This window comes from Balaenoptera musculus, chromosome 2 (genome assembly GCF_009873245.2).
Source record: "Balaenoptera musculus isolate JJ_BM4_2016_0621 chromosome 2, mBalMus1.pri.v3, whole genome shotgun sequence".
NCBI lineage: Eukaryota > Metazoa > Chordata > Mammalia > Artiodactyla > Balaenopteridae > Balaenoptera > Balaenoptera musculus.
The window spans coordinates 13,155,119-13,175,661 of NC_045786.1; the positions used below are offsets into that span (position 1 = coordinate 13,155,119).

The 20,543-nt window shown below is 38.1% G+C and overlaps 1 protein-coding gene across 2 annotated transcripts in view; it reads right to left on the reverse strand.

The window, feature by feature from the left end:
• SPAG6 (sperm associated antigen 6) overlaps positions 1 to 20,543 on the reverse strand; it is a 75,538-nt gene that overhangs the window by 38,520 nt on the left and 16,475 nt on the right. For both annotated transcript variants that reach the window (XM_036843228.1, XM_036843227.1), the window contains exons 3-5: positions 18,774 to 18,940; positions 14,920 to 15,103; positions 751 to 956 (exon numbers count right to left, since the gene is read on the reverse strand). In XM_036843228.1, the coding sequence (XP_036699123.1) occupies positions 751 to 956; positions 14,920 to 15,103; positions 18,774 to 18,940 (557 nt within the window). The remainder of the gene's footprint in view (positions 1 to 750; positions 957 to 14,919; positions 15,104 to 18,773; positions 18,941 to 20,543) is intronic.

Sequence of the window (20,543 nt, forward strand, 5' to 3'; positions counted from 1 at the left end):
CTCGAGGCATTCACATCCTAGTCTTCTTATACCTAAATACTCAATTTCTTAAATTCCCTAATTTCCAAGTTAAACATCTTAGTTCACACTATTGACTATTTAAATCTCTTATCAATTGAGGCTGGTCAAAGAATATGACCCTGGGATGAATACTATTTCTTAATTATGCAATACTTAAATTGTTAATTTATGATAAACACAGTAATGTAATACAGTAACAATCAAGCAGAACTAACATTTTGGGATATTGCCAATATCATTTTTAGAAACTTTGCATTGCTTAATTAACATTAACAATTTTTAAATCTTATAGAATATAACTATTAGAATATAAAAGTATAATTGGTGACTATTAACTGAAAATTAAATTTTAGAAAGCTATAAAAAAGACTAATATAAATATGGCAAATTTTACAGGAAACTTAAATATAACAGTGGGCTAGAAAACCTTTAGGTCCCTTCTAACCCTGAGATTTAATCATTACGTGATTCCTTATTTTAATTATTAGTACTAATTCTGATGCTATTTCTAGTTTTCAGCGTTGCACATACTTTTTCCCAGTCACATCTTTACTGTCTAATCCTTACAGCACAGTTTTCACATATTAAAGGACCAAATACATAATATATTCATATCTGTTTTCCATGATAATTTACTAATTATTTAAAAATGTATAATATTAATGCACACATTTCCATCTTCTTAGATTATCGGAATCCTGGTTTGTTTGTTTCTTTATTTTTAAATACCTTCAACTTAGCATCAGGATTCAGGATCATCTGGGCTAAGTGAGCAATTGCTCCTGCGTCCACCACTGTCTGTGCTAACTCTGGAGAATGCTTTGCAATATCACTGAGGGCCGAAGCAGCAATCCTTTTCAAAGCAATTTCTGGCTCTTGGATACAGAGCACTAAAAGAGGAATGGCTCCCGCGTCCACCACAGCTTGTGACAGCTCTGTGGGTCCAAGAAAAGTAATTAAGTGAGTATGGGTGACTGACCCTTGTACAAGCCACTTTTCACCCTGACAGATACAGCAAAGGGAAAAGGGGAGGGTGTACTTCACTGTCTCGACATCTGCATTTCAAATCAGGCTTCCTGGTTTCATGAACCATGTGGACCAATACTGAGCTGAAAAGAATACAGGTCAATAGATGGACCTCCATTTACATGAACACATTTGAGGTAGATTAAGCTGAAATGGCTTCCTATTCTTTTTTTTTTTTTTTTTTAAGAGAGTAAGCAGATGTCAGCTGTTTAAGCTCTGACAATTCTGCACTTCTCAATAGGCAAGCATTTTATGCATGGTTTACAATAACAGAGAAAATTAAAGTACCAAAAATTTACCAACCACACTAATTAGGCAGTATTTTGTGCTATTTACATGAGTAAACATTAACATGAATCTTGTGCCAATAATGTCGATTTTTAAATTCCTTTCATCTTATTGTACTTTTAAAAGATTTTTTAAAAAACTTTGTACAATATTAAAAGGTGTATTTTCATTGTACATATAAAAACACTTTCAAAAATGAGAACTGCAACTGAACAGGCTTTAATATGCATAAATGTTAATGTAAGATAAAGAAATAAATTTATCTTAAGCATTTTACACGTCAAAAATAGTATCTTTTGTATATACATGTTGATTCACTTGTGTGCCCAAAAATAACAGCTATAAAAAATAACACATTTTAAAATTATAGAGAACAGGAGACAAGCAGGCAGACCCATATAATATACGTGTAAAAACTGTTGAAAAGCATAAAACAGTGCACAGTTACAGACTCTACTCTCACTGTACTCATGGCCTTTCTTGCCGAATCACATATACCCATTTCTATAATCTCTTCCTTTCAAATTATGCTCTCATTTTCTCAGATTTATAGTGCCTTGGCAATTTCTGTCTTAATAGCCAAGCTATCAATTCAGCATATCTCTTAGTCTTTAAAGAAAATACAGTCTTTAATTTTTCAAAAGATTGGTAATATCACATTTTCTAAAAGGAAATAATGTTAGAAAATACAGGTTAGTGTCCAACACTTGTTTTCCTTCAATTATTATAATTATCTTAGAAGTCCCGATATTGCATAAACGATTCATTCATTCTTTCATTAAACAAGTATTAATGGAAGGTTATTATGTGTCAGACTCATTCAACACGGGTGCAGATGACACACTTCTACAAATTAACACTGCACTGATTAGCAAATATGTTTCAATTAAAAAACCCAAGTGTGAAATATGAAATACAACGGGAAGTTCATCTATTTATGTATTTTCACTTTTATACAGTTTCTAAGAGTAAAGAATCTGCAGTAAACAACGGGAAGTTCATCTATTTATGTATTTTCACTTTTATACAGTTTCTAAGAGTAAAGAATCTGCAGTAAACAACTGTTTAAAAAACAGTTAATATGGGCTTCCCTGGTGGCACAGTGGTTAAGAATCCGCCTGCCAATGCAGGGGACACGGGTTCAAGCCCTGGTCCGGGAAGATCCCACATGCCGCGGACCAACTAAGCCCATGCGCCACAACTACTGAGCCTGTGCTCTAGAGCCTGTGAGCCACAACTACTGAGCCTGCGCTCTAGAGCCTGTGCTCCGCAACAAGAGAAGCCACCAGAATGAGAAGCCCGCGCACCGCAACAAAGAGTAGCCCCCGCTCTCCACAACTAGAGAAAGCCTGCGCACAACAACGAAGACCCAATGCAGCCAAAATTAAATAAAATAAATAAATTTTTTAAAAAGTTAATAAACTATTAATAAACAGTTAATAAAACTATTAATAAAAACAAAGTGTTAATAAAAACAAAGTTCTTTTAAACAAAATTTATCATCTTTGTAATTCCCATACATTTTATTCTTTCCTTGAGTAACTGAGTACCGTATCCTCCTTTTCCTGAACTCTATAATGCTAATAATAAAGCAAACTCAGTTCTTCTGACTTGTTACCCATTCCCTCCAAAGCTGTTTTCCACTCTGTCTGGATCAGTGATGCTAAATGAGGGGAAGGCGGGGGAGGGTACCAAAGAAAGGTTTGCCTGAAGGTAATGAAGCTTCCAGGGACCTGGATGGGGCCTAGCAATTTTGTACCTGCAGTTTCATATACCTTACATCTCCAATTTATATGGTCCTACAAAACCCAGCTCTGTTCTTGGGTGGCACACATTGTAATTCATAAATGATACTGTTCTACCACTTTCATGCATATATTGGGTATAAGACAGTGTATATAAAGGTAAGAATATAATAGGCCTAAATAATGCACACCATACTATATTACACATTCCACAGGCTATTTCATCCTGCCTCTGTCACTACTCTTTTTCCTGTGGTATATCCTTCTCCTCTTCCCTACCGTTGCTTCCTCTGGTACTTCTGTGCCAGTCGCTGTTGACATCTACCCCATAGCCTTTGTCGGTCAGGGCGTGGGCTTGTGAATCAATCCTGGTGAATGGGACCTGAGTAGAAGTCAGCTAGAAGCATCTCTGAGCGGTTTTCCTCTTTAATAAACAGAAATACACAGGAGGAAACACCACCTCTTCTTTGCTGGACATGGGCACATCTGCCTGCAAATGACATCTGGAACTCCTACAGCCATCTTGCAACTATAACAGAAGAAATTGCCAATATGCTGAGGATGGCCTAGTACAAAAATGAAAAACAGCTGGGTCCTCCGAGACACCGTTCAGCTGCATAACCAACCTTGGAACTGCCCTGACTCTGCACTTTGTGTCATGTGGAATAAAAAAATGTCCTCACTGCTTAAGCCACCTGTAGTTGATATTCTTAATTTACAGCCCCAAACATATTGATACAATTCTGTCCTCTCTCAGGCTTGGTGTACGTACTTATTTTCCTCTCTTTTCTGGTCATTGAGTGTTCATTACGTGCTTACCATGTGCTAGAAACTTGCTAGATCTTGGGGAAGCAGAATAGAGTAAAAACATTGTTCTGTTCTAGCAGACTCTGCTCAGGGTGAATATGTGAACAGACCACAGCACAGAGTGGAGCTGGGAGTCGGGTGCGTGGAGAGTTTGGGGAAACACACATGGGGTGCCGTTTCAGGCAGTGCTTCCCATCCTCCTTCCTGCTCCCCTTTTCTTCTTCTCTCTACTTTTCTACTCTAAAAAACAGCGGCAGTAACCAAAACACATACAAAAATCTGGTACACTTAAAAGTTACTCCCGGGCTTCCCTGGAGGCGCAGTGGTTGGGAGTCTGCCTGCCAATGCAGGGGACACGGGTTCGAGCCCTGGTCTGGGAGGATCCCACATGCCGCGGAGCAACTAGGCCCGTAAGCCACAACTACTGAGCCTGCGCGTCTGGAGCCTGTGCTCCGCAACAAGAGAGGCCGCGACAGTGAGAGGCCCGCGCACCGCGATGAAGAGTGGCCTCCGCTCGCCGCAAGTAGAGAAAGCCCTCGCACAGAAACGAAGACCCAACACAGCCAAAAATAAGTAAATAAATAAATAAATAAATAAATTTTTTTAAAAAGTTCATATAAAAAAAAGTTACTCCCTATAGGAGAAATCTCAAAGAATTCATTTTTAACTCTAATTTGGAAATGAGTCTGGGTTGTTTAATTATTAAACTTAGGAAATCAAAGATTGATATGTACAGATGCTCATAAAAGGTTTGATCAAGAAAAAAAAAAGAGCCAATTAATTTATATTCAGTGCCTGAAAATATCTTAACCTCATTTTTTTTTCCTTAACCTCATTTTAAATTTTAAATGAATCTTCAAAAAACAAATTTTTTAAGACTACACCTTCTTTTATGCAAGAACATGTGACATAATTATATACTGTTAGGTAACCAGCAAAATTAGAAGTAGTTATGCAAAAAAAAAAAAAAAAAATTCAGAGAAAGAAGGCTTTATGTTATACTAACATACTAACAAGATTTAGATGGGGTTCATGGTACTATTGGTGATATATTTTCTTCTCTATTTGACAAATTTTCTTCAATGTGATTGTTTTTAAAAAATAAAAGAAATATGAACATGTCCTTTGACCATACATATAGCTATTGCTGGGGCTAACTATACTAACATTACTATTCTAAAGAAAATTAAACACTTTAGCTTATTTCTCAATATGGAAGAAAGTTTCTTATTTTTAAAAATGGTGGGAATATATGTCTCCTTAAAACAAAATATTAGGAAAGAATGCATAATTATTCTTTGAAGAATTGCTAATATATACTAGAAATATTATCCATTTACTTTTTCACACTTTCCCTCATCTTAATTCATGCCTTTATCACAGTTAAAATATTACATTTTTTAAATGTTAAGGCTTATTCATCTTTAACAATTTTTTAGACTTCAAATTGTCAGTAGAAATATAACTATCCAATAGCACCTTCCTGATTCATAAATAATAATTAAAGCCATTGATGGCATGCATGTAGACAACTGGTATACAGTCCTCGAATCCGATGGTCAGCTGTTTTCAGTAAAGGAATAACTAGTTCTCTTTGGCCTCCTGAATACCTCGCTGCTGAGTGAAGGAACTGGGGCAGCCACCTCCACTGGACCATGACAAGCTCAGTACAACTTTAGGTTTAATTTTTAAAACAAAAGGAGACACAGATAAAAGGGAGGACATTTAAGATCAACAACATTCATAAAATTACTAGTATCTAAAGCTGGAGGAATGGAATATTTAGGGATGACTTTATGTTGACCAGAAGGGAAGAGCACAGAAAGGAAAGTCCGTCAGCACATAATAGGCACGGCTGTAACACGTAAAACTAGGTGCGTCAGGCAAAAGTGATTTTGCTTTAACAGTGCTCACAATGGCCTTAACCCCCTCCTCTTAATTGTTATGGCTAGTGGTTTGTTTAGATCAGGAGTGGTAAACACAGGGCCCAGGCAAGTAATTAAAATAAGTGAAGCCAGAAGGCGTAAGAAAAATAACTGAGTGGGAAGCACAGTAAACTGGAAAAGTACATGCACCAGCTACAAGGAGCAGCAACTACCCAGCTTCAGCCCAACGCTGCCACATAGGAACATAGGCCAACCGTTGTCAGGTCCTTGGATTTTTCAAGAGAAGCCAGACATCTGATTTTTAATGTGAAATTGCCTGGTTTTTAAGTGTTGGGAGCTTAAAAACACACTGTGTAAGACAACATAGTGCAGTCTAAATAAAACACGTCCATCATTTTACAACCCTAGGCTTAAACCTTACACCTTCTAAAACGAGCTGTGGGGATTTTCTGGATGTAGAAAGGTGACATTCTTTCTACATTTGATTCTTGAAGACACATTCTAGAGTCATAAATGAAGAACCACTAAAGTGGTTACATAAGAAAATTCAGAGGTGAATTCCAAGAAATTGATGAAAACCTAAAAATCGGCCTGCAAAAAAAGGATTAATCTAAACATATATTATGATACTCCACTAATTTTTCTGCTCATAATGGAGATGTAAGAGGGAAGAATGTGAGCAAAATTAAGTGATCCGTCATGAGAACTCATAAAAAGGACTCAAAATGAAGAGGTTCTCTGAAAGGAAAAAAAGGAAGGAAAAAAAAAATATATATATATATTTACCATACTAATTCAAAAATAATTAGGCAAATCAAACACCTCAAAAACTCTAATTCCTTTTAACTTTATTGCTTTTTAATTTCATTTTCCAAACACTGCTTTTAACTCACTGGTTTTAAGCCCTACAAAAATTTATATTCTATTTTCTCATTAAAAATAAAATAAAGTTATGAATCTTCATTTCTTTGCATTTAGGTGGCCCTATTTATTAGTTTAAAGATAGGCTGAAAAAAAAAAAAAAGATAGGCTGGTTTTGCATCTGGCTGTAAAACATAACTATATCACTTCAAAACCTTTGTGAAATAAAGCGGGTTAAAAAATACATTTAAGATTTGGCTATCACTTATGATGTCAATCTTATGTTATCTAATCATCCCATTCAACCAAATTTTTCATGATTTGGTGAAATTACAGTAAAAACAAATATGGAGGTGTAATTGCCAAAACTGGTTATATACTGACCATACGCCAGTATGATTTTAGGAATGTCACTTTTAAAGTGGAAGAAATTTGTCTAGAAATTTGTCTAACTCAGCTGTTTACAACTGGTTTAGTTACCTACTGCTACACCAAACTTAGCTGCCTGAAACAGGAAACGTTTATAATCTTACAGTTTCTGTAGGTCAGGAATCTGGGAGAGGCTCAGCTGGATGGTTCAGGCTGTGACGTCTCACTAGGCAGCAATCAAGCCATCAGCCAGGGCTGCAGTTATCTGAGGCTTGACTGGGATACACTGGGTCTACAGGATCTTCTTCCCAGCATACCCACGGGAGTTGGAAGAAGGCATCAGTTCCTCCCCATTTCTGGGCTCTTTCATAGGCTGCTCATGATGAGACTTCCCCCAGAGTGAGTGATCCAGAGGAGAGAACCCAAGACAAAAGCCATAGTCTTTTATAATCTAACCTCAGAAGTGACATGCCATCACTTCTGCTCTATTTCATTGGTGCAACGTGGGCGGAGACTACACAGGGATGTGACTAAGAAGAGGCAGGCATGGAAGCCAGCTACCAAAAAACGTTTATTCTACACCAACGCATCTGAGAGAGGCAATATCCTTCTGTAGGTAGTGACGGCTCACCAGAGCTATAATTCTGAGCTGAGAAACTGATATTTCCAATCGCATGTCGGAGTGAGAAAAGGTGGAGGGAATTTGCATATTATTATGAAAAAATCTAATGTATGATTTTTATTTATCCCTCGCTCCCACAAATGTCATTTTTCCTACCCATTATCTCCATGCCACTTCTTTCCACCCCATCTCCAGAGCCATCGGTCTAACCCTTACATATGGATTGAGTGTCTGAGAGATTAAGGGTTAACACACATACATACATATGCTTTGAAGGTTAAATAATTCTAGCTTCTTTAAAAAGTCAAGTGAGTCAAATAAGCCGTTGATCTGGAGTTAACGGGGCCTTAGTAAGAAATTACAATCAGCTGGATGGATGGCGCACTTATACAAGGCTCAAGTATAAAAAACAGCTTCAAAATACGGAAAGGAAAAGTCAAGAAGTGGAGACAAGAGAAAGAGAAGGTGGGAAAAGGTAGAGTTGGGTACGGCCTTGGAAGATCATAGGTAGCATAAGATACAAAGCCATTTTTAAAACCCCGATTTTAGCAACTTTTAGTTTTATACTTTACTCAACAGCTGAGACTAAGCTGAATTGGAAAAGGCAAAGTTACAGAGAGGGTCTGGAGTGCTCTTGTAATGAAGAAAACAATAAATTACTTGGAATTAGCTTTTTACAAAATACGCTTTTTGTATCTAGACATGTTTCCATTCATTTCTACTTGCTTTATATAATATTGCAACAATCGCTGTAGTTTCGTTCCACCTACAATCCGCACTCTGCTGGGGGGAAAAAAAAAATCCTTAGATGGAAAATGCAGATTTTATTATTCAACCTTTCGAACTTCACTGGCATCTGTTCTTTCTTCCAGCCCAGTTTTAGGCAAGTCCCTGCTTTCGAGGAGCTCAGGCTGACAGAGGAGGCTAAACAGTAAGGGGTTAGCAGTGCCCCAGTGGAATTCTCTACAAGAACACACAAAGGACAGAGGAAACAGAAACGAAACACTGGGTGGCTAGAAAGTTTACAGGGTGTTTTTATACAAGTGGTCCCCGGTCAGCAGTTCTTGGGGTGACTGCCTCTGGGTGGTTAATGGAGCGACCTGTGGGCCTCCACTGTCCACTTTTATTCCTGAGGATGAGCCAGCCCAACATTGTTAATAACTGCATGATATCCCACTGAGTAAATATTCCATAATTTACTTAACCTGCCCCACCCCACCCCAGCTACTCAGGACACTTAATTGTTTTTTTTGCTTTGGGGCTTTGCCATTCTTAAGTTCAGTACAGTGAACTTCTCTGTGCATTAAGATTACATTTATTTATTAGTTATCCATTGCTACATACAAAATGACCCAAACTCAGCAGCTTAAAGCATCATTCCTTATCTCATATTTTCTGTGGGTCAGGAATCCACGAGCAGCCTAGCTGGGGGGGTTCAGGCTTGGAGTTTCTCATGAAGTTGCTGTCACACTGTCTGCGGGGGCTGCAGTCGTCTGAAGGCACAACTGGGGTAGGATCTGCTTCCAAGCTCACTCATGTAGTTCTAGGAAGCTCCGGTTTCTTGCTGGTTGTCGAAGACCTTAGCTCCTCATGACATGGGCCTTTCCACAGGCTGCCTGAGTGTCCTCAGGTCACAGCACCTGGCTTCCCTCAGAGCGAGTGATGAGAGAACCCCACCACAGAAGCCTCGATCCTGCAGAGCTGGCCACCTACTCTCAGAAGTGACAGACCATCACTTCTGCAGCATTCTGGTGGTGACACAGACCAATCCTGGTATGATGTGGGAGGGGACTATACAAGGGTGAGAATGCCAGGACATGGGATCTCTGAGGGGCATTTGGGAGGCTGGCTACCACGGGTCCTACATTGATACATATATACTCTACAGGTTAGACAAACACACACATCCACACAAATAGATAACTTAACATTTAATAACAATGTTAACAATTAATAACAATTAATAGATCCACTTAAGATAGAGGCTCAGAGGTGAAGGTCCTGAGGGGAAGAATGTTGACATTTTTTGAGGTTCTTGATATTTTTAGATTAAACCACATGAAACTGCTGTTTTTGTTAAGTCAAAACCAATCAAATATAGGTAATTTCATAAGGTCAACCTAATATGACTGCAATATTGTTTTCCAGAGGGGATTATCAGTATGTGGCCCCATCAACAATGTGCGAGTCTGGTAGTTTGGCCTCTTATGAAGTACATTTCAGCCCTTACATCAGTAGGTGATTGCTCGAAGTTGACTCGTCATTTACTTCTCCTCAAATGGTAAGTTTAGTTCCACATTCCTTAACTTACTACACATATTACTGTTCAGTTATACTGATTAATAAGCATGAATATTAAGCGTGACTTTTTGAGACCACAGCATCACCACTACGTTGCCTTTTAACAACAACAAACCCCCCCCCACACACACACACACAAAACACAAGAGTGCAGGCACAGGAACTCTAAGTCAGTGCTGTGAGATGGGAATGTGAGCCACGTATAAAATTTAAAATTTTCTAGGGACTTCCCTGGTGGCGCAGTGGTTAAGAATCCACCTGCCAATGCAGTGGACACGGGTTCGAGCCCTGGTCCGGGAAGATCCCACACGCCGCGGAGCAGCTAAGCCCGTGCGCCACAACTACTGAGCCTGCGCTCTAGCCCACAAGCCGTAACTACTGAAGCCCGCATGCCCTAGAGCCTACGTGCCACAACTGCTGAGCCTGCATACTGCAACTACTGACATATGACACAGAAAAGAATCAGGCCAGCCAGCTCTGTCTGGATTCCTTCCTTACATTATCTATTTGGTAAACAGCATGTAATCTACTCGATGTTTCTGTAGTATCAGAATGAGCCAATTCCTGCAAGCACCGCTCATCTGTGGCTGCAGCAATCTCCTCTCCTGACTGCTATTGAGCTGGAAGGGAAATTTCTCATTTGATTTAGGATATAAATGATATCCCTGGGAGAAAGAATAGTCACACATGTGGAAACCAGTCATCAGGGATTAAAAACAGAGGTATCTGGCAAGACTATCAGATACTACAAGGAGCTTAAAATGAAGAATGATGAGCTTTCATACACTTGCCTTTCTCACATTATAAAAAGGAAGACTCTTTGAAGGGTTTTGAGTAATTGCCAAGCAGTTCTGCCATAAATTGCTGTCTGACCCGAATAAATCGTTTAACCTATTTCAGTTTCCTCACCTATAATGTGTTAATGTTATATATATATATATAATATAATGTGTTAATAATTAAAATGTTTTAGAACACCTAATCAAACGTATTCCTCTTTGCCAGGACTGAGAACAGCCAAAGTTTATTCTGAGACAGCAAAGGTTTACAAGAGACCAAGTTTACAAGAGACAGAATTTTTAGCTAACGCTCCTAAACAAACACTGAAAACTTAAGTTTTCAGCCCAAATGTGGAAGATCATTCCTACAAAACACGTACATGGCTCCTCCTTCCTCAGGCTGCAGCCAGGCCACTGCTCTCACCTCTGTCCCAAGTACTCTGATGACTGCCACGTGGTGCACACAAGTTCACCGGCGGCGCTCCTCCACGAAGCTGCTGTGCCACTGACGGGTGCGAGGCCAGAGCCAGGAGGCCAGGCGCAGCGAGGAAGGAGGGCCCTGAGCGCGAGGAAGCCCCTGCCTGGGCCCTACCGGTGGGAGCACCGAGGCCGCAGAGCCCACCGCCCCTCCTGCCTCGCCCCCTGTAGCTCCAAAAGCAAGACTAGTCCTTGGAAATAGTGAGAGATTTGACACCGATTAGGTAAATATGTAACCAGAGTAATTCTGCTGAGTGGGAGAATGTAGCAAGACGGAGGAAGAGGGACAACCAGTCTGAGAAGAATTCTACCTCAACCTTTATTAAGGAGCCCAGAGTAGAAAGAAGTAGCTTATTTATCTTCCGAGTAAGAGGTACATATTATCAGTTGTATTCCGTACCTGGTGAGTCAATCGTGGAAATTTAATGAGACCATTTGCCCAGAGTTAAAACCACCACCACCACCATTTCTGGTAGATAGCCCCCAGTTTCCCTTGGTTATCTGTAAAATGCTTTAAAATCTATACATAGAAGTAACTTTTAGAAATTGCATTTTTCAAATAAGGAAAAGTCAGATGATGCCCATAGATTTCCCTCTTCTACTAATTGTATGCTTACTTTATTTTTGTTTCCTATGCACAAAACGTTTTTCTTTAAAGGTTCCTTTCTTATTGCCCTTAAAGGTACATTTCTTTTGCACCTCCTTTAAGGTTTATATTTATTAAACTATCTAATCAAACAACTTACCACAAATACCCAGAAGAAAACACTGAATGAATCCCTTTAATCTCAATATATTCCATTTTTAAGAGATCATCAAGAAAGAAATCAGGTTATTTGGAGGTAAATCTTCTATTTTCACTGATATTCAGGATGTGAATGATGACTTAACTGCTTACTAGATAACAATTCCCTTTCCTTCTGAGAAATCTATGCAGTAATCTCTTCTGGGAGCTTCTGGGTCCCAAGCCCCTAACTACTGTGAAATATTGAAATTACACTGGGAATTCCATGTGGGAGCCAGATTATAGCAAAAAATTGGAATAGAATCCCGAAGACAGAGCCTATTTATGAACTATAATCATTTAGCCTCAGATTCAACAAAAGGGAGGTATGGAAAGGTTACCTATGGGCACCTGCCTCAGCGTATCTGTATGGTTGTCCTCAAAGCTCTCTCGCACCACTCTTTAAAATACTCATGTTACAATCTGTTTGCCGTAAAGTCCTCTGACATTAAAAAAAAAAAAAATTACTAAATATACTCAGGTAGTTTCCCCATGATAACCAGCTTCTAATTTAAAACATTGCTTTAGTTTTCTCAATCAACATGTGTTAAACAACAGTCCTAGGGTGAAGCTACTTGGAAAACCAAAATCCAGATATTAAAGAAATAATTTTCATATACCAATTCTGAATCATTCTAAGCATAACAATAGTTTTCTTTCTCAATTTACTTTTATATCATCTTATTATTTTGTTTCCAATAGTGTCACCATTTAAAAACCAAATTAAACATAACCATGGGACAGCCACTTCCTGTTTCTGTTTTTGAGTTTCTTCTTCAAAACTCTTTCAAGGAGTACTTAATGAAACTGTATGGTACAGGGGTTGACATACGGCTTTGGAGTCAAGACAGATTTAGATTCAAATTTTGGTTCCACAATTAACATGACTTCAGGTATCCTAAGTTCCACTTTCTTCCTCTTTTTAACAGGGAGAGTAATACCTGCCCTAAGTGTATCTGTAGCCAAAATGAGATAATATCCTAAAGCATACTGCACAGAGCCAGGCACATGGTAATTACTTGATAAACAGTAGCTATTATTTTATACATGCACACACACTGAAAAATCTGGAAAACAAATTAAAAACATCCTTAATTCTATCACCCTAGTAACACAAACATGTACGTCCTTGTAATTTACGTCCACATAAAAATTTATTTTTATATTATTATAATTGTAACACGCAATTTTGTCTTTTTTTCACATTATAATCACTTTTCCATGTTGTCATGTAGGATTCATAATTACCTTTTATTTGTTGAGTGAGATTCCATTAAGTAAACTACTATAATTTAACCACTAAATTCCTGCCAAATATTTGAGGGGTTTTGGTATTAGAAATAATACTACAATAACATTTGCATGAATGCAGCTTATTCATTCTGTGGGATTCTTTCCTAAGGATGAATTCCCAAATCAGGCTTTCTAGAGTAACCATGAACTCTTTCATGGCTTAGATTAGTTTTGCCAAATGCCTTTGCACAAGTTTATACAATTTGTAGTGCCTCCATCAGTGGACAGATACATCTTCATGCCCTCTCAAACCTTCAGTATTAATACAGTATTCATACCTTACATTTATTGATTCTTTACCATGTACCAAGCATTGGTCTATCTCATCATCCTCACAACAAATCTCTGAAGCAGTACTTCCTCTCTTGCAGATGAGGAAGTTAAGTTTCAGAAAGTTTAAAAGCCATGTCGAAGGTTACACAGCAACTAAGTAGTAGAACTTGGACTCAAACTCAGATCCTGTCCTAAGGCCACAATGCTGTTAACCACTTGGTTTTATTTCTGCTTTACTCTTTTTTTCCCCCAAATAATAATAGGTAGGAAAAGATACTTTCACTGATGTTTTAATATGCAGTTCTTTGATTATCAGCAAAGCTTACACTTTTACATATGTTTGTTTTAAAACTGTTATTTTCTTGTTGTGCTATTTGTTCATACTGTTTAGCAACTTCTGTAAAGTGGTGGGGGCAATTTTGTTCCCTATGTATTTTTTACCGATCAGGTGTGTCAGCACAGCCTTCACACAAGAGGCCCAGGCCCCTTCTTGATGGCTTCATTGAGCTCAGTTTATGAGAAAAGGTGCTCCTCCTCTTTCTCCTCCTTCCTGACGATTATGGGCTGAATACAAATATGTTCTAGCAAGTTACCACGTCCATATCTTTTCAACATTATTCACTCATACAACATGGCTCCTGGCTGGCTTGGAACACCCTACCATAAGTGAGAGTGAAGACCCAATGTCCCCTGAGGGGTGACAAACTCAAACAATTTTGTAACGGAACCAATTTACCAAGGTCCTTGAAGCTAATCAATATCTCATTCTCCCCACATCCCCCTGATTCCCCTTCTGACTTCAAATTTTTCTTTTGCTAACTAACATAAAGACTGAAATGGATAGGTTTTTTGGTGAATTTGTGATCCAAACAACTTGGCCATCATTCAAAACTTATCTCCCATAATGTATAGAAACATCATTAAGACATCATATCTGGGACTTCCCTGGTGGCACAGTGGTTGGGAATCTGCCTGCCAATGCAGGGGACACGGGTTCGAGCCCTGGTCCGGGAAGATCCCACATGCCGCGGAGCAACTAAGCCCGTGCGCCACAACTACTGAGCCCGTGCTCTAGAGCCCGCGAGCCACAACTACTGAGCCTGCGCTCTAGAGTCCGCGAACCACAACTACTGATGCCCGCGCGCCTAGAGCCCGTGCTCCGCAACAAGAGAAGCCACCGCAATGAGAAGCCCGTGCACCACAATGAAGAGTAGCTCCCGCTCGCCACAACTACAGAAAGCCCGCACACCACAACAAAGACCCAATGCAGCCAAAAATTAAAAATTAAAAAAAAAAGACCTCTCATATCTATGGTTTACTAAGCAAAGCCAGATTTACCTAATTAATCTAAACTTTAACAATCCTATTTTATAGTAAGGCCCATTACCTGCATTATGTCTTGCAATATAGCCAAGTGCCCAGGCTGCAGCCTCTTTGACTCCAGGGTCAAAATCTTCCAAGCATATCACCAGCGTATCCAGTGCTCCACAATCCACTATCGCCTGAGCTAGCTGGGGAGAATGTTTACCAACTGCTCGTAACACAAAGGCAGCGGCTTTCTTGTAAAAACGCTACAAGGATAAATAGACAAAACTCAAAGTGAATTGAGCTAAAAGTTAAAATAGACCAAAACCAACATTAAAATGACATTGATATATTAAAAAAAAAAAAGCTCAAAAAGTAATAAAATAAAAAATAAAACTAAGAAAGAAAGCTCAACAGCTATGAAATATAAGAGATGAAAAACATCCTGCAATATCATTTTGATTTTTTGTTGTTTCCCCCGTTGCTTTTGTTCAGTAACTGAACTGAAAGGATTTAAGTCTTAAAATACATTTCAAATGTTTTACTCTGAAACATGCATTTGGAAATTGTATAAAATGAAATATAAACATTATATTTCCTACAAATTCATAAAATAATGAGATTTCATGTTTGTGCATTACAGTGAAAGGTATTTGTTTGCCCTATGGGAACTCTTAGATCGTTAGCGCATGCAACTAAACTGTCACCTAACAAATTCGTTTCCTTTACTTGCCCTCAGTCTCTAAGCATGACCTCAACTAACCTTTCTGGTGTCCCACGTTATCCTGAAATAACAACTATGTTCTGAGGCTCACTTAGCAATCATCAGATAAACATAAAGGCAAAATATTCATGATACATTTTAAAACTCCTCCTGGCAAATAAACCAGCCCAACAGTGGGTTATGTTATTTATCCCTTCTTAGAAATGCTTTTTTACAAAGATATAAATGACTTACCATTATGTGAATTTCAAGTAATGCTTCATATTTATAATATGTTCTATATGTAAATTTTATCAGATTAAGAAATAAAACTGAAACACAAGACTAACCTGTTTTTCTTCATATTGCTAAAAAAAAAAAAAAGATGTAGAGGAAGTATTCGGCTATAACACTCACTGTTTTATGGTTAGCATAATGACACAGTAATAGTCTCCTAACTCTATCTTTCATTAATAGAGCCCAATTAATGCCTATTTTAGAGTCTAAGTTTCTATTTCTTTACAGTGACTACAAAAAAAAAGCGACTAGGTGACTATAGCATCTGTTTTGAAAGCATTCTATTTATGCAGGCTGAAATATTAAGATTCAATAAAAAATTATGTGAGAGAAAATACATCAAGTATAATTTAACATATTATATCTCCAAAATCAGTATATATTGACAAGATAAGAAATATGCTATGTTAGTAATGATGTTTTGATTTGCTATATTTCTTTAGTTTCTTAAATGTCAACATATAGAGGCATTAAGATGTTTGTTATAAAGTCTAATTTTACATGTCAGTAACCAAAAATCTCCTGCTTTATTATAAAAATTAGAATAGTTTTAGAGTAGCTTCCCATAGATTATTTTCTCATAATTGTGGAAAAATAACAGTGACACATTTCTTGTCATTACCTTAAGCTAATTTGACTTTTTATATTGCAGAATTTTCAAATTCACACTTTACTGGGCATCAATAGTCAGTACTAACTACAGTGCCTAGAATATCACTCTCTGATCTCATTCCAAATTCCTAACTCTCTTCTCTCCCAGAATTCCTCACCAAAAGAATTACCCTTTAAAAAAAAAAAAGGAAGGAAAAGCAAAACCAGAGGACTTTGTACCTCATAAAGAAGAGATTAAATCTCCTGTGAGAAATGGGCTAAAGGCCTGGTAGGGGAAGGAGACAGAAGCCTGTGAATGATGCTTCACATTCTCACTTTCTCCTCACTTCTGCCCTAGTACTTTTTGTCTCTTTACAGCTAATGGGTACTCATTCACACTTAGAAAACTTCTGTTGAGAACCTTCTATGTGAGACACCAAACACAGACCCTGCCCTCAGAGAAGGAGCTAAGAGTCCAAGCATTTGATGATAGAAGGAATGCCTACAAGAAAAATAAAATTTCTGTAACTCTTCCTAGGGATAAGACAGTTATTAGCAAATTACTCTCCAATCTAAAAAAATAAGGCACATTTTTAAACAATCAGGATTTTTTTCTGGTAAATACACATAACATAAAATTTATTATTTTAATCATGTTAAAGTGTACAATTCAGTGGCATTTAGTGCATTCACAATGTTGTGCAACCATGCCTATCTAGTCCTAGAATATTTTCATCACTCCAACAAGAAACCTCCTACATGCTAAGCAGCCACTTCTCACTCCCTCCTCCCCCCAGCCTCTGGTAACCATTCATCTGCTTCCATCTCTATGAATCTGCATATTCTGGATATTTCATATAAATGGAATCATACAATATGTAGCTTTGTCTGGCTTCTTTCTGTTAGCATAAAGTTTTCAAGGTTCACTCATGTTGTAGAATGTATCATGATTTCATCCCTTGTTATGACTGATAATATTCCATTGTATGGATACATAACATTTTGTTTATCTAGTCATTCTTTTGGCTATTGTGGATAATGCTGCTATGAACATTTGTGCACAAGTTTTGTTTGAACACCTGTTTTCAATTCCTTCAGAAACATAACTAGGAGTAGAACTGCTGGGTCATATGGTAATTGTGTTTAACTTGCTGAGGAAGTGCCAAACTGTTTTCCATAGCAGCTGCACGATTTTACATAACTTCTCCACATCTTCACTAACACTTTTATTATTATTTTCCTTTTTTTCTTTCTCTTATTTTTTATGGCCATCCTAGTAGGTAGAGTGCTATCTCATTATGTTTGGTTTTTTTTTTTTAAGATTTGATTTTATTTATTTTTGGCTGCATTGGGTCTTCATCGCTGCACGCGGGCTTCCTCTAGTTGTGGTGAGCAGGGGCTACTCTTCGTTGTGGTGCACGGGCTTCTCATTGCAATGGCTTCTCTTGTTGCAGAGCACGGGCTCTAGGCGCACAGGCTCAGTAGTTGTGGCTCGCGGGCTCTAGAGCGCAGGCTCAGTAGTTGTGGCGCACGGGCTTAGTTGCTCCGTGGCATGTGGGATCTTCCCGGACCAGGGCTCAAACCCGTGTCCCCTGCATTGGCAGGTGGATTCTTAACCACTGCACCACCAGGGAAGTCCCCCCATTTTTTAAATTGTATTTTTTGTCCTTTGGTTACAACAAATAGGAATTTAATCTTAAAGACACGTCAAGAAAGATACATCCCTAGGTTATGATAAACTAGCAGGATGGAATGAACAGTCCAAGACCCTATGTACAGGAAGATCCTTAACTATTGTTAGAAACATAGAGGGAACCAGACAGGATGAAAGAAACAATGGCAGCACTCTTATATGGCCCTTAAAAGGGCTGACATGCTTGCATACTTGGAAAAAAATGCTTTGTCAAACCTTCCATTAAATGCATTCTCCTTCCTTTTGGATGCTTCTCTCCCCCTTGCTTCAGAGCTGTCTCTTACATTGTCCATTAACCAGATTTCACCATTGTATATAACTTATTTGCCCAGGGCTCCATACACCTTTCTAAGACTGATCCTATAACTTGAATAAACCCATGTTGAGAAATACTGCTTTATGTATAATTCCATTAAAAATTGTAATATGTTTTCTCCTTATATTAACAGTAATGGAGAAAAGCTGCCTATCAGCCCCAAAGTAAAACACCCTAAAAGTATTATTACATGCAGTTCAAAGAATTGAAGGTTGTATTAACATCCTAATAATACTATGCCTACAAACTTGCAACTGTACCCAAACTATCAATTTTTTAAAAAATCCAAAACAAACAAACAAACAAACATATAACTTAGTTTTTAAAAATTCTTACATTCTGTTCTGCCAGTGAATAAACAAGCTGTGGAAGAATGTTGCCCTTCACGACTGCTTCTGCTAGGTCATCATTATAATTAGCCAGTCTCCCCAGAGCCAAAGCAGCAGTCTGTTGAATTGTTGGGACCACATCCAGAAGAAGAGGCCTCAGCAAAGACATTACACCTAAGTTATGAGAAAACAGAAATCAGCAAATTTTAAATTACAAGGCAAGCATACCATTTAGCATATACGCAGATAGGAAAATTCAGGGGAATATATCAGTAAAACAACAACAACAAAATCATCCACTAAAAACTAATGGGATATTAAGCAGCATCTAACTGGCTAAGGCACAGAATAATACAACCTGTAATTATCAAAGTAGCAGCTTAGCATGGAAATAAGAAAGGCTTTGGAGAACCAGAGTTTAAATCCCTGATTTGGCAAACACTAGCTGCGTGACGTCATGAACGCAGAGAGAGGTTGTAAAGCACAGAGTAGAATGCCTACCTAGCACGTGGCAAGGAGGCAGGTGTTGGGGAGCTGGGTCCCTCCCACACAGCCTTTGCACATCCTATCTTTCAGGGCTCAGTTCAGTCCTTTCCTCTCAATCAAGTCTTCCGATGGTTTTTTCTCTGATTCCAGCTGAACTTTACTTCAGGGCTAGGTGAGCTAGGAGGGCCATTTGGCTAGGGCCTCCCATTCATAAAGGGCTGCAAATTCAGATTTCTGACATTACCTCCAAATAAATAAATCACAATACTAGCTCTCATAATATTCATTCTAGGCTTGAATACATAGTAGGAATACCATCATAACAACAACAATAATAAAAGTAGCTTATATTATATATTATTTTGTGCATGCATTGTTTTAAGAACTTATTTTCCATATTAATTCACTGAACTCTCATAACAAACCTAGGAAGTAAGCCCTATTATCATGTCTATTTTACAGATGTGGAAATGGAGGCTGAGAAAGGTTAGGGAAATCCTCACACAAGGGTGGAGCAAGGTTAGAAATTCAGACATTCTTTATCGATACTTACTAAATAAGTAATATGTATGGAAAATTGAGGAGATGGGGAAAAATGATTGCATTTGGGCCATTTTACTGGATACTTCCAACTCTGTATTAACTTTGCCTTACTATAAAATATGCAAAATAGTCAACTGCTATTTGTGCTTTAATGATGGTGTTTTAGTCTAAGATTACAAAAAAGGTAATGACAGAGAGTTCAAACTAGAACAAGTTTAGAAACTTGACTTTCTAAACTTAATTTACAGCAGGCTATTCAACTTGATGTTATTACATCTTTTCTTTAAAAACATACCCCAGTGACCTATAAAAGCAAATACATATTACCAATATTCTTTTATAATGTTATATCCAGGAACATGTGAAATAGAAATAAAAGGAAAACATTTACAATAACATTTAGGATTAGACCAAAATAAGATAAATAGTACTACCAAATAACATAAGCAGAGAATAATGATGCTTATCACAGAAACATTTAATGATGAGACCTGTGGCTTTTCGCAGTTCCCAATTTCCTTTAGTGATCATTTTTACGTCTAAGTTGGTTTGGTTAGATCATTTTACAGAAGGCCACTGTTGCAAGTCTGCATCCCACTCAGGCTGGTTAACTTTGCAGGCACACACAGTGTGCCTAGGCCCCTCCTCAGGCCTAGGCCACAGCTCATGTTAAACAAATCAGCATGTCCATGTGCATAAGTGTTGTTTATATTATTCTCTATACTTTTTTATAGAGATGATTTCTGTA